Source organism: Eretmochelys imbricata, chromosome 11, assembly GCF_965152235.1.
Source record: "Eretmochelys imbricata isolate rEreImb1 chromosome 11, rEreImb1.hap1, whole genome shotgun sequence".
Taxonomy (NCBI): domain Eukaryota; kingdom Metazoa; phylum Chordata; order Testudines; family Cheloniidae; genus Eretmochelys; species Eretmochelys imbricata.
The window spans coordinates 45,649,835-45,665,523 of record NC_135582.1 but is presented as its reverse complement, the minus strand read 5'-3'; the positions used below and the strand labels follow the sequence as shown (position 1 = coordinate 45,665,523).

General features: G+C 38.9%; 1 protein-coding gene across 1 annotated transcript in view; it reads left to right on the top strand.

Annotated features, from left to right (window-relative positions):
* SESTD1 (SEC14 and spectrin domain containing 1) overlaps window positions 1-15,689 on the top strand; it is a 92,699-nt gene that overhangs the window by 16,778 nt on the left and 60,232 nt on the right. Inside the window, exon 5 of the mRNA XM_077830398.1 lies at window positions 3,791-3,904. Within this exon, the coding sequence (XP_077686524.1) occupies window positions 3,791-3,904 (114 nt within the window). The remainder of the gene's footprint in view (window positions 1-3,790; window positions 3,905-15,689) is intronic.

Genomic DNA, 15,689 nt, shown 5'->3' with positions numbered 1-15,689 from the left:
CTCACTCCCTCCTTTCTTCCCACTTAACCCAAATAGCATATCTAAAAGAGGAGTAATGTCTCTCTGCTGGGTTTGCTTTTATCAATATCCCCACCTCTGATCAGGCTTAGCAAAAGTAAGGTATAATAGAATCTGGGTTTGATGAAAAGAAAATGTAGAGTAGACTATTATCAGGTTATTGATGGTGAAGCAGATCATATTGTGACTGCATCTCTGCTAGGAGCCTCACTTACATGTTGGGAGTGGTGAAAAAGCGGAATATTGAAAATAACTCTTCAATGAATACAAAATCTGTAAATAAAAAAAAGTGAGAAAAAACTAGCTGATACTACTACTATTAATGTGTATTCGAGTAGTTCTTAGGAGCTCCTGGATCAGGACCCCATTGAGCTATGTGTTGTACAAACTCAGAAGAAAAGTTTACCATTATTTAGAGCTGCACAGCATGAGAACTCTGGCAAAAGGGACTCCAACATGCAGCACACATGTAGCCTATGGAACTCTAAAATGCATTACACAGTCATTCTTCTTTTTACTGCAGAGGTGCAACTACGGGAAATGACAGAACCTAGTTTTGATCTGAGCAGCCTTCAGTTCAGATATAGATAAAACTTCTACAAGTGTATTATCGTGTTAAATGTGAATAGTTTACAATGTCCGGGGCATATGGATCATTGATGCTCCTAGATTCTTTGGTGTTTCTGTGACCTTCCATAATCTATGGCTAATCGGGAGGCTGTGGCCTTCCCTCTTCAATATAGGCATGGCAGTGGTTTTCCAGCCTTTGTCATTTCCAATCTAGACTGTTGGTTGGGCACTCTGCTTTTGGTTATTTATGAAGCCATTCCAGGAGCTCCAGCTAGTACAGAATACAGGTATGTTGCTGTGTTGTTAGTACCAGCTACAGAAATCTAATTATAGCATGTGGGGAAAGACTAAATGCATTTGCCTCTAATTTTGATTTCTAAGAAATAAGAGAGAAGATGTGGAATGCAGGATCATTCTTATGAGTAAGTACTCAGAAAGTAAGGAAGCACAAAACTATTCATTTTTAAATAAGGGGTAGAGGGAAAGAGCTTAGTTGAATAAGCACAATAACTGTAATTTTGCAGTTTCAATTTGTAATGAATCTGGTAAAGACAAATAATTTGAATTAATACATTAAATTGAAACTGAAAGAATAGACTTTAGGGCCACATTTTCAAAAGCATCCTCTATATTTGCATGCCCTGCATTGCACATGTAACTTTATAGGTGTTCACATTTGGGCATTTCAAAATTTGTACTTCACTTGTGCACTCAGAAAGGGAAACTAGGAGTTTATTCAATTTTAACATGGACATTTGAATTTTTAGGGTTCCCAGAATGCCTTGTCTTGCACAAATTTAGACGCTGAGCTGAAAATCTGGACCTTGGAATGTTGTTTGTTCAATTATTAGGGTAACACTTTATCAAGCTTTCAAAATATTGAGCTACACCCATATGAGCAATAAATAACATGATCTTGACAATTTTCAACAGGATATGACTCTTCACCAACTTTCATATCACAAATAATGCATCTAAATTGTTTATTCTTCTAATGTACATTTGCTTTTGCATTTCTGTGCAATGTTGTTTTTTAGGTCAGAAATTAAAGTTTATTTGCAGTTTAAATATTTTTTTGATGTCAGTTATGGATATGTAGGTCTAGCATTACTGGCCCTCTGTGTGCAGTCTTGTGGTAGAAAATGCCAAGGACCAAATCCTGCTCATTTTAGCTATGCCAATAGTCTCTTTAAAGCCAAATCCCATTGCAGAGGACGTCAATGGAACTTTTCATCTAAGTAAGGTAACTGGGATTTGTATATGTTGAATACAATAGGCAGTTCTCTGCTCAAAAGAGAACCCTCCTGGCCCCTTGGTTTCAAAGCAGTTTTTGCTTCCTGACTACAAACAATTTGTGGGCTTCTTTCCAGCTTCCATAGTGAGCATTAGTGCTACTTCATACTGTATCAAGGGACCAAGCTTTTCATGTCCACTGAAGTTACAGGTCTCTCTGTGACAGTGATGTTTTTTTATAAATATTTTTACAAATTTGAGAGGTTCAAATTCTATCTGCAAAAATAAAACTTCTCTCGGGTGGATTTAAAAATATACCTAATAGAAGTGGGAGGTGCTGCTTCATAGATCCATCACTTACACCAATAGGCTGCTAATTCTTCTCTGCTTGGCTGACTGATTACTTATCCTTTGTCAGCTTTTAGTGAGTGTTAGTTTCCTGCATTTTGATTTTTCAGGAAGAGCAACTCTTTCCTTTTTGCCTTAAGAGTAACTTTAAGAGCTACTGACTGGTGACTTAATGAGATTTGACATTTGGACCCCCAACCTTTTCTCTTTTGTCAAGTGCCTGTTGCCTCTTTCCTTAAGTCTGTATGCGTGCTCTTCAACAGGATGTGGGTCACATGTTCTAGAATAATAATGATGTTTAGAAGCACTTGATTCCGGGCTTCTGTCTGTACATGTAATGTGTCTCATTGTTTCTGTTATGAAGAATGATATTTCAAATACATTTTCTTGCTCCTGCAAGTAATCATCTCTCTCAAATTATCATTTAGAAAATCTAAATCACTTATTTATGCTGATCACTTCTCATATTTCTCTGGTTGGACAAAGAAAATCAATTAAGTCACTTTACTTCTTTAGTGAGGCAGTATTTGGGTTGGAAACGCTGTAGGGGAATGTGTGTTTAAAAACAACCGTTTCTGTGAGAGTGGAGAGAAACCCATGAAGACAAGTTGTTTTTTTGTTTGTTTTTGTTTTTTCCCCTATTAGATTTAGGTTTTGCAAACCTTGTTTTTTAAATCTAAATTTTGGGTCAATTTTAATTAATTGTCCTATATTAATTGTTTTTCATCTTAAAACAAGATCATTTAAAATCAGTTCTACTCACAGTGCTTTTCAGTCCTCGGTACTGTATTCATATATCTTTGTCCTATATTACAACTGATGACCTCACAGAAGAGTAATGTGTGTAGCTGCCTGTCCTGTGATGTGAGGACAATATATAAATAGGCAAAATATATTTGAACTCAGGTTTTGTAAGGAAAATATTGATTTGTCAACTTAATGCATCATTAAAAATATTTAATCAATTTAATGACACAGAGCGTTTCTATTCTGGGAACAGTAAACATGATATTTACATTATAATAGCAGATCCATTGATCTTAAATCCTGATTTAATAGTAAAGTATATATTTCTCATCTAACTTGACTTACTTCTTTATTGTGTTGACCTAGCTTTGGAGTTCTGACTTGAAATATAGTATCAGTTAGCTTGTATAAAGCTTGCAATTTAATTTCTTTTCCATAGTACATTCTCTCGATAATAATCAAACAGACTATAGACTGAAAGTCTCATATCAGCCTTAACTATGGTTTTGTTACCACAGTATTGCAAGTAATATTCATTCAGGTAAATAGGGTTGTTTTTTCTGTTTTCCATTACTGATGGAGGGTGGCTAGTGGTTAGAGTACACTTTTGGGAATCAGGAGACCTGATTCTTTCCCCAGCTCTCTTCTGACTCACTGTGTGATTTAGTGCAAATTACTTAATTGCTGTATAATTTCTCTATGTAGAATTAGTGTACAGCCACCTATGTCACCTGGATGGTGTAAGCCTTGTTTAATTCATATTTGTAGAGAGTATTAAGATCCTGGATAAACAGTGCTGTCTAAATGCAAGTTGATTTTGTCATAAATGAGAATTTAATCTTGAATGTTTTATCTATTTTCATTTGTTTTGCAGAATGTTGTTCCAGCTGAGGTATCGCTTGTTTGTGTAGTAAAACCTGATGAATTTTGGGACAAGAAGGTTACACATTTTTGTTTTTGGAAAGAGAAAGATAGACTTGGCTTTGAGGTATGTATAATCATTTTTTTTCCTATCAGGAATGTCGACTTTAAGCATGTTAGAATGATGCATACCTGATTGAAATGGATATTTCTTAAAGAATGCTTATCAGTGTTCCAGATTGCTTTGTAGATACCTCTGAAAAAACTACGGTGACCTATTGCTTTTAAAATGTTCTTTAGCTGCAAAAAGACTTAGGCAGACTATTAAATGAAGTTTTGGAAATGGAGCTTTGCTGCTTTTATGGTGGTTTGATTATGATGATAAAGCTGTTTCAAACCACTTTCTGTGCTTTTGGCTACAAAAATTGTTGTATAATGCTGTAGTATATATTCTGTACATGGCACCACCACTGTGGACTGTTCGGATGCTCCTCTTCTGCTGTCACTCAGGCAAGAGCAAACATTTTGAAGGTACAGTCCTTGGCCTTGCTAAATTCATCTCCTCCTTATACCTCTTAATTTTTGGTATTAGTTGCCAAGGTTATAGGCACCTTATGTTTTTCTAAGATTGATTATGTTCCGACTTACATAAAACGGTGTGTGTGTGTATATATAAGGGATTGCAAACAAGGATAGTTGCATCCTTTTATCTTTTACAAGGCTAGTGAAAAATAAAACTGCATTGTGACAAGTAGTGTTCTGAGTGTGGATTGACCCTTCATACTATCATTGTGAATGAGTCTTGTCCAAACTGAAATTTGGTCTCCTGTGCACATCAGTAGATCTAATGTCTGGTCATCCATTGTTCTGCACAGGTAAATCAAAGTGACTTGAGGGGGAACCTCCTTCCCTTTAAAAAGGATCAGAAAGAAAACACTCTCTCTTTCTCCCTGATGATAGACAAATGTTTCTTCCTGTTGCCAGGATTATAATATGTTCTCAGTTTCCAAATATTCCTATAGAAATGCAATTTAAGGAAGAAAGGGGATGGGAACGTAGCAGCCCAAATATAGACACAATTGTCTTCTGTGACTGGGGATAAATAACTGTCTACTTAATATGTAAAGTGTAAGATGTCCCTAAAGATTTCACCAATAAGAAGAAAGAGAGCACTCTAAATAATTCATATGGAATTTAGGGAAGTTCAGGAAGCATTTGAAGTTGTAGTGTAAAGAAAGTTTCTTCCCATGTCATCCTGTAAGTCATTCCTCTTTTTGTTTTTTCATCCTTATTAGTTGTAAATGTTACAGGCTCAGTGGTTTGAAATTAATCTCATATATACTTCTTTTCGACATCCCTTTCCTTAAGGCTTTTCTTGTGACTTAACTAGAATATCTTTCTAGACAAATAAGCAGAATACCTTAAGTAAAAATCTGATATGATAATAAGGCAAAGTTAACGTTAAACAGTAGTATGGTGGGGTGGGAGGTTGGGAGGGAAGATTTTATTTGACCTCAAGGGTTTGTTCAACATCAGTCATTAAGTTATAGTTGTAATTAAATACAATAAGGATAACCATTTAATGAAGAATGTTCTACATTTGTGGTGCTGGTGTAGGTCATTTGTACTGCTGAAATTAAACCTCTGTGTTTTAAAATACAATAAATATGTGACAAGTGAGTAGTCTATAGTGAGTTATTTCGAGGGGGAAAGCACAGAAGAAGTCCAAGTGCTGAAATGCCAACGTTCTGTTCTTTTCTGGTCAAGTGGAAAGCTTTTTCAACCAATCTTTACTAATGACTCGTGTACTGTGGCTTGGTGGGTATGCACTCCAGGATATACAGTTCAGATATCAGTGAACAGAAACATGATGTACTGTTGTTTTAAAAAATCCAATTTGAATGAAATGTCTAAATTCAACATACAGTTGTCCGCTATTAAGGCCTGTTTTGTAAAATATTTTCAGATTTGGTTGTTTTTTTTTAATTTGAATAAGAATCAAGGAAAAGGGAGCACAGTGGGCACCTTCTCTCCTCCCCCGCCCCCAGTTCAAGGGTGTGGGAGAACTTATGCAGCCTTCACTTTCTTGGCAGGAGATAGCCTTTGGCCTGATGCTCCAGTTTTGTCATTTTGTGGCATTGTCTCACTTGATCTCTGTTATTTTCCCCTGCTTCATTTTCTCTGTTCCACTGTGCAATAAAATGCAGAGTAGGCAATGGGGATAGTGAAACATGGGAGAATAGGAGCAATTGGTGAGAGTAGCCCATAGCTGTAAGTGAGCAACTTTTTCCACCATCTCTCCAAATTGGAGAGTTGGTCTGAAATCAAAAAGATGAAATTCAATAAAGATAAGTGCAAAATACTACACTTAGGATGGAAAAATAAAAGCTACAACTACAAAATGGTGAATAAATGGCATGGTGGTTGTAATGCTGAAAAGAATCTGGGGGTTAAGTGGCTCACAAGTGAAATATAAGAGAACAATGTGATACAGTTGTGAGAGAGGCTAGACATGTCATAGGTTCATAGATTACTTCTGGGGGAATTCAGCACCAAAAATTTAAAAATTTTGCACACACTATTTTAAAATTCTGCAAAATTTTATTTGTCAAAACAACACAATGTAATCACGCCAGTTTCAATTATTTTGGTAATTTATTGCAAAATACCTGTCAGCAACTATGTCCGTAACAATACGGACGAAAAAAAAAGATTCAGGAAATGTTTTTTGACAAATATATTCCTTACTAGGCATATTAATACAGAACTCTGAGTAATAATTCATTTAAACTACAATACAGAAACATATTTCCTGCATCTCTCAGAAACAGTGCAAAGGCTTGGGAGAGTCGGGGTAACAGGGGAGTTGAGGGAGAGGGATGTAGTTGCTGGGAAGGAGCCTGGGTATGAACTTTGAGGGTTGATAGTGTGGGTGGAGAAGTATGGAACAGGTTTTTTTGGAGTGGGGAGGGATTGTTAGGGAGCTTCCACCATGCATACCATGGCTGACCCCTAGCCCCTTTATTCAGTCAGGCACATCTGCCCCTGTCCCCATATGTCCCTGCACGCCTCCCCATCCCCATGTGTCCTTGCACCCCCACTCCCATTCAGCTGCTGCCCCAGTCTGTTCTCTCCACTAGCCCTTCTGAACCTCAGACTGTGACCCCTCCCAGCAGCCCGCCCCATGTGTTCCATGCTGTCCACCCCCCTCATATTTCTGTGCCTCCTGACCTGGCCGCACTGGCAGGGCTCTGTGAGGAAAGCAATCTCTTTCTCTTCCCTATCTGCTACTGGGTCTGCTCCCGCATGGGTGTGGCTGCTCTCTGTTCTTTCTCCATAGCAGCCCCTAGTTGGCAAACAGAGTAACTGCAGCACCTTTCCAGCAGAATGTATTTTCTGCGATGAAAACAAAATTCAGCGTGGCACATGAATTTTGAGCATGTGCAGTGGCTCAGAATTCCACTAGGAATATAGGTTATAAGGCGAGGAGGTTTAAAAAAACCTGGTCATATTTAGTCTTGAAAAAAGAAGACTGGCGGGAACCTGATAGTCTTCAGTGTGGTAAGGGCCGTTATAAGTGTGTTAAGGGCTAAGGACAGGGGATTAATTGTTCTCCATGTCTACTGAAGTTAGAAGTAGCAGTGGGCTTAACCTGCAGCCAGGGAGATTTAGGTTAGATATTACGAGAAAATTTTTAACTATAAGGATAGCTGGAATAGCTTACCAAGGGAGGTTGTGCAGTCCCTGTCATTGGAAATTTTTAAGAACCGGTTAGACAAACGCCTGTAAGGGGTGGTCTAGATGTACTTGGTCCTGCCCCAAAGCAGGGGGTTGGACTAGATGACCTCTCCACAACCCTTCCAGCCCTACATTTCTATGCTTCTCTGTAGGTATTTGTTTTCTTGGTCATTGTAACATACAGAATCTATCAAACATTGTACCTCTCCATTTGAGGTTTGTTAGAACATTACTTTAAAATGGGAGGCATTCCCTTCTGATGCTTGGGCCTGAATTTATACCAAGTGACTAAAAAGCAGTAGATTGTAAGAGGAAGTTGGTAGGTATGAGAGAGTGAACAATACTTCTAGTGTTGTAACAACTTTTACTTAAACCGCGGAGAATTTTTCATAAAATATGGAATTAAATAATATCCATTGCCTAAGGAATATAAGAGAACTTAGTCTGTTTTCCAGTTTTTTTTAAAAAACATAACTTAGCCCATGTGACATTCTCAGAGGCTGCTCCTGTTCTGTACTAGTCGGCTGGGCCCCCTGCAGGACAGCACTAATACAAAAGCCTCTCCCAAAGAGATGGGGAGAAACAACTAAACCCCTAAAATAGAAGAGGAAGCTTGGGAATTTTGTTGAGAATAGTGCAGTGAAGCTGTATTTGGGAGGGCATAGGAGGAATCCTGATGCTCAGGCAGCCAGGTCAGGCCAGCTGGTTGGCACTGGCATCCATGAATTCTCTCCCATTCTGCCCCCACCCCCATCCTTCTGCATATTTAAGCCAGTCACTGTCTTTCTAATGCCCTCCCAGTCCTGCCATTTGGAGTGCCAGGGTGCTCTGTTCCTTCCATGGCTCTACAACAGAAAATCTCTACTCCTAAGTAGGAGGAAAATGGGAATGAATGGGGGGTAGCATCAGGATTGGCACTGAGAGTGAGTGAAGAATCCTTGTTGGCATCTTTTCTGAAGGCTATTGTGAGACCATTAGAGACAGGTGACTTGACTCAACTGTGGTGCTGCAGGACACACTTGCCTTCATGCCATTTGATCTCCTGGCATCAGTACTCTGTGTCCTCCCCAGTACAGCTCCCACTTGGTTCCCAGCAAAGCTTTCCTAGTCCTATGACCGAAGCCTCCCTTGGAGAGGCTCCTTTTCTCACTCCCACCCTCTTCTAAAGCCAAAAGTAGAGAGAACCCATGTAAACAAGCAGCCAGTATTGCCCCAGGAGTTTGCTGCTGGCCGTGCCCTCATTGACGAGTAGTTGGCCACTCCAAATCAGGGCATTCCCAAATGGGCTGTAGATTGTCGTGTTACTCCCCAGGAATCTCATTTGTCTGAAACATGGAGTTGCTTATTCCAGGCATCCTTTAAATCTGTTCAGGTTTTTTGCATTAACAAATGCAAAGACTAGGATCCTTATAGAATTTCCAAATCCCTTTTTTATTATTATTACACTCACGGTTATTAGAAATTCATATGTAATAACTAGGATCACTGGAAAACCTGAACATACCTTAAACCCAGAATCAATGAATTTCTTGATGGTTTGCAGTTTGCATGCAGCTCAAAACTGCCCTCAGACTATTTTCTCTGCATATGGCATTCATTTAAAAAAAAAAATCTTCTTTGACATTGATTCAGATACAAGGCTGTCAGATTAGCTTTTTGAAAATCAACGATCAGTGTGAAGAGAGGAGAAATGACCCATTTGCTCTTTTATCCTTGTGGAAGTTTTGGAACAAGTTTTAAAAGACTTTCCAAATTTAGGATTAGGGCGATAGGTAATCAAAAGCTAGGAGGTAAAAGCAGCAAAAATGTAACTATCTGGAAATCGTTGCAAGATCAGTACTTAGCGTAGTCAATAAAAGAATATTCTTTTGTGTCCAAAGACTGAATGGTAAGTACTGTAAGGCTTTCACTGCAGCAGTTAGACCATTGTAAATTCTTAACTGCTCCTTTAAAGATTTCTTGTGACAGAAATAAATAGAACCACACTGCAAAATCTGAAAATACATTTTTAACACATTAAATATTGGTGGCTATTTGTGTTAGTTTCCATAAACTCCAACTCACAATTCTGACTGAAAATATTGTGCTTTATCTACCTGCCTTACATATTTATATAATTGGCATTACTGGAATATTTTCCTCAGAATATGCAAATAGCAATATTCTATCTCTTGCCATTTTTCTTCTGCCCCTTTTTCCTCCTGCCCCTTGAATAGCTTATAGAATTTTGTTTTGTGTTTGAGGGGCCATGTGTGTGTTTAAAAAAAATGTTGAAGGAAAACTAATTTGTTGTGCATTTAGACCCCAATTCTGCCAAGCACTTAACACAGGTATTTATGTCCCACTGATTTTATTGAGACATAAGCACATGCTGAAGTATTTTGTTGAATTATGGTGTTCATTCTGAAAATGGCTAAACATGTGTTAGTTGAAATACCTATGATTGCTATAACTGAAAACTGACAGAAAAATATCTTTGCTCACTTTTTGTGCATTTGAAAATGCTTTGGCCTCAGTCTTGCCAATACTTAGTCATGTGCTTAACTTTTGATAGGCTGTCTTTATATTCTGAAATTAAATTCTGTCATTGAACAGGTATCCATATACCACAGCTATTAATATTTTTTCATAGCACATTTATCCCCAATAGTTTGAAGAATAATGAAATTGCAAAAAGATAATTATCTTACCATAATCTTTTTTGCTAAAAATTACAATTAGGAGATCCTTGTGTGAAGTTCGTAGATATTTTTAATGCATATCAGTGGTATCTAGCCACTGAAAATTTCAGTGTGCACAAAAATGTTGTTTAAAAAAAATCTAGTGAATTTTAATTAGAGCATACTCTTTGCCCGCCTTTTAACCCTCCTATATTTTATCTGAGGACTGTGAAAAGCCCAATTCCTACCCCCCATGAATATTTTTTAATCACGAGCTTGTACATCAAGTATTTATATGAATATAGTATGTTTGTGGGTTGTTGGGTTTTTGTTTTTTAATTCTGGAAACATTAGGCCCCTTTTTCCAAATGGAAACTATTCTAAAAATTCAGGCTGAATCAGGGAAGCATCCCTGTTCAGTAAGAGTTTCTGAAGAATTCTTATATTTTTTTCTGAGCCTTCAGAGGGAATCAGTATGAACATCAAGGTTCTTATAATGCTTTAGACTTGTTAGGAAACAATGAGGAAGTTATACCACTCTGTGAAAGCCTATAGAGGAAAGTGAATGGATGGGTGAAATCATTGGTGAATTAAAGAGGAGAGTCTAAGTAGTGAGTAAAATCAACTGAGTGAACTTGTGAACTATTGAGGTCATAGTTGGCTAGATTCTAGAAATTTCTTATAGTAGGTAAGATGCCTAATAACTATTCTGTATAATGCTGGACTAATCTAATTTTTCTGTTTTTAATGCTAAATTCACTAGGTAGCAGTTTCTTATTCCAAGTATTGTAAATATGAAAGTATCTGATCAGTGCTTGATGGGTGATTTAGTGTTCAGTGATTTAATATTAAAGGAAAATTAAAGGAAATGTTTATAAACAAATGACTGACGTGATGAAAATAGGTGATTGTTTTAAAGAAATGGTCAAAAGCTAGAATTTGTGATCAACTCATAAAGTGCAAGAAATCTGGTTCTTCCGAATCTTCACCCCACTTGCCATTGAATCAAACTTTGTCTATTGAATTGGAAAATTGAGTTTTAACCCTGCAAGTGAGCAGTGGTGGCGAATTGTATGAGCCCGTGGTACCTGTGCTCCACCAAATTTCAGGGCCGGGTCACTTCCCCCCGTCCTTTCTGCTGCCCCCGGGCAATTTTAAAGGACATGGGGCCACCACCACCGGCAGTGCAACGGGGCTAAGCGGCTTCCTGCCTGCCTGCTCCACTTCCGGAAGTGGCCGGCACGTCCCAGCAGCCCCTGGGGGGGAGGGTGTCTCTGCGTGCTGCCCCCGCCCCAAGCACCAACTCTGCCAACTGCAGCCAATGGGAGCTGCGGGGGCAGTGCCTATGGGCAGCAATGCACGGAGACCCCTCCAGCATGCCACCTAGGAGCTACTACCAGAGGAGGGTGCAGGTTGCTTTTGGGAGCCACCTGAGGTAAGTGCCACATCCCACACCCAAACTCCCTCCCAGAGCCTGTCCCCTGTACCCCCTCCCTCACTCCAACTCCCTGCCCCAGCCCAGAGCCTGCACCCCACACCCAAACTCCCTCCCAGAGCCCACACCTGCTCCTACATCCCAATCCCCTCCCCCAGCCAAACTCCCTCCCAGAGCCCAAGCCCTCCCGCACCCAGACTCCCTTCCAGAGCCGTAGGCAGGTGTGGGGGCAGGGGTGGGACTTGGACCCATTCTGGGCACCACCAAAAATTATACAGTCCTGCCCATGCAGGTGAGATGTTTTTAATGCCAATTATCACTGAAACATAGCCATGAGGATAATTGAAGTCCCTGATTCAGTCTTTCCAGGCACTCTTCAGTATTGGCTTCACTGAAGGAGTAGTTTCTTAGTCTTCAGCACACAGATGCCAAAGATCAATTGGTGATTATGCTTTTAAAAACAACTGAAAGCGAGACTTGAACTTCAGAGGAAAAATTGCTTCCTCTTTTGTGCTACCGTTGCTTTCAGTGTAGTCTGAAATGAGCAACTGAAATAAATGAATGAAACACTTTGGCCTGGACGTACTCCTCCACAGATTTAAACTCGAAGGTCTACCAGAAGATGCCTTAAATGAAGAAATTGAGAAAAAATTTTAAAGAACACCCCTTTTCACCACATCAATGGGAGGAGATGTTGACTGGACAATAGGAATGTGGCAAAATGCCCAGAAATGGGTGGAGGCTGCAAGAAAGCATGCTTGGCAGAATGGGAGCTGGCCTGTCCTCCTTATTTGGTCCTTCATCTCCTGTTGGCTGGAGGAGTGGGTAGGGGCTGGACTGGACTGGTTTGGATGATTGGCTCTCACATACTTCCTCACCAACCCCATCCCGGTCCATTTAAACTCTCACAGGCTTTTTGAAACCTTCATGCTACTGTTGGCAGAATTCTTTCCTGTTTGTTCAGTTAATGAAAATAAAATGGGAAAAGATCAGAATCATCCTAAACTTCGGATGCTAACCTTGCTGAGAAAGTATTAGTAACATCTAGCCCAGTTGTAAAGCACCTTGTGGAAGTTCAGACCATCTTTTGGGGGGGGAACCTTGTGGTTGGTTGGCTGAAAAATGACACTTCCCAATGGCACTTGTTGGAATGCTGAGAAAAAATTCTTTGTTTACATACTCTGTGTATTTAAAATTACCGCTGAGTAATGAAACTAATCAAAACTTGGCATGCACTTTATAAAACAAGGAACTCTGGAAGAAAGCAATACATTTTTAAAAAGGAATTGAAAGAGGTCTTTGTAGGATCCGACCAACTGGACATCTGGGCTGCTCTTGCAGTCCCAGAAACCTGGTTCTGTCTCATTAACAACAAAGTACTTCAAGCACCGAAGGACAAATTTAAAAAATCTATTCAGAGAAACTGTTGAATCTTTTCATTATTTAGCAAATATGATTGATCCCAAATACAAAGGTCATACAGAGGTTGATCCCAAAACAATTAGAATAGGCTGAAATATGGCAAATGGAATGTAATCCTGAGTTCATTTCTTCTCTTCTAGTGTTTAAAGTTCCAAATTTCTACTCTTAAACTTTGCAGTTAAGTTCATTAAAATGGTGGGGAAATTGTGGAAGTGCTGTCATGGGAGACAAGATGGCTAGATGCAGAAGTTTGCCCATCTTATTAGCTCACAATCTGTTGAACATGTTTTAACAAATTTGGACTAGGAAAGGGATATTGATTCCCTTTATAATTAAAGGAACAATTTAAATAGTTAGGTAGATCAAGTGCCTTATAGCAAAAGTTTAAATAAATTGCTTCTGAATATTTTAAATACTTATGTATTTACTGTGATTGTCAGATTTCTCTCTCATTTTTTCATGATTTCTTGTCCTATTTTCTTTCTTGGTTGCTCATTAAAAGCCACCTGCTTCAGCTGATATCAGGATAAGTGGTGTTTCTTCTGTTAACGATGAGAGCATTGTGATTACTTACAAAAAATATTTAGCTTTAGATGTCAACCTGGAGCATTGGATGTATACAGGACAAATCAGTTGATATCAAGGGGATAAAATGGTCCAGCTCATATGATAAGTATGGAAAATTAACACTTTCTTGTTAATCTAATTGGTTATTTACTGCTAATGCAATAATATAATTGTACTGATAGTTTTGTTTGACAGACCTCTATAATATTGCCACTCTGTTTTACCCAAGTATGTATTAATTTTAAGAATGATAGGCTCATGTATTTAAATTTTAAGCAATACTACATATTTCAGTGTAATAAATACACTGACAAAACAATGAAGTGTACAGCAAAGTTGTGCGCTACTTAAGTTGACCCAATACATTTGATTATATTTTGTTTGACAGATGTTGTATTGTTCTATAGCCAAGATTAAGTTGAATTAAAGAATGGAACTAGATGGTTAAACAAAACTATACATTCTAATCCTCCAGTATTACCTTTTTGAGATTTTTAAAGATTGTTACAATAATGTGTGCAACAACATTCTGATGCCCCATAACACTGGTGGAAGCCCCTTATAACCACCGAGAATCAGTATGGCATTTAAAATTAACTTTAGTGTACTTCTAGTCCGGATGAATCTCTCAGTAGTTGCTGTGCTGTTTCAGAAGTCTTTATGTATAAAACTACAAACACGCATTTTTTTTGACCTATGGCCTTCATCAGGTTTTGAACACTGGATATTTGTGTGCTTCCTAGTAAAGATGATATCTTAATACAATAGATAAGTGTTTCAGTATTTGTTTAGATATTTAGAAATAGACTAATAACTAGTATCCAGTATGGATGCAGATACTGTTTTACTTTGTATATTTATAAATTCCATTTTATACATTCTGTAAAGTTCCCTGTGTGTTTACAGTGCTACATAAATATCCATTAATAATAAAGTAGAATATCAGTCTTCTTTTTTGGAAATGAAGTCCAGCTGTCCTTGGTATGTTTATAAAATAACTCCTTTTTAAATGTAGCTTTTCTACTGCTAGAAGAGATGAAAATCCAGTTTCCTAGGATAATCCCTTAATATAGATAACATACAGAACTGGAGGATTTAGGTCTATTAGTAAACCATAGATGATCACACTCCAATTTGCATTAGCTGAATTAAAGATCTTAAATTACTCCAAAGTTAGGATACAGGGCTTGTGGATATGGATTCTTCAGCAATAAAGTTAATACAGTTTTTCTTCCCTAAAGAGACCATTGGTCCCAGTTTTACTGGGGCCATTCCTGTTTTTTTTAATATGATGTGTGACAAAGCTCTGTCCTTGCCTCCGTGGGTCCCGCGTTTCCTTGCGGATTTCGCTAGCCTCAGAGGCTCACTGTGACCCTCCATGTAACCCTTCTCTCTCTAGCCATTTTCTACTGAGCCATTTTCATCATAAGCCAGCGAGGGAGGTGAGGAGAAGTTATCCTTCCTTGCACAGTCTCTGTTGTCTCCCAGTCTCAGTGATTAATCAGGGGAAAAGGTGTGTGTGTGGGGGGGGGAGCCCGGGCCCACCCTCTACTCCGGGCTCCAGCCCAGGGACCCTAATAGTATCAGCTATGGTAGCTGACATTTTAGAAACATAACATGTACAATTCTCTGGGCTACTCCCCCCACAGCAGCCCTCACTTCCTCAAGCTCCACTTCACCCTTACCTCAGGGCCGCCTTCCTTGTGCCTGATATGGTATGTACTACTCAGCCTCTCCAACAGCACAACTTCCTCCCGCAGCTCCTGACATGCACACCCACCTGACTAACTGGGAGGCTTTTAACTAGTTTCAGCCAGCCTCTGATTGGCTTCAGGTGTCCCAATCAACCTAGCCTTCTCCGTGCCTCCTGGAAAGTTCTTAATTGGCCCCAGGTATCTTAATTGACCTGGAGCAGCTGCCATTTCCCTTATCCTGGTACCAGGGATTTGTTTAGCCTGGAGCTAATATATCTATCTCCCACTACTTTTCCATAGCCATCTGGCCTTGCCCCATCACAGATGTCAGTGACCTGTGAATTTTTTAGGATGCTTAAATATCCTGGCTTTTTTATTTCATCAACAAAATGTTTT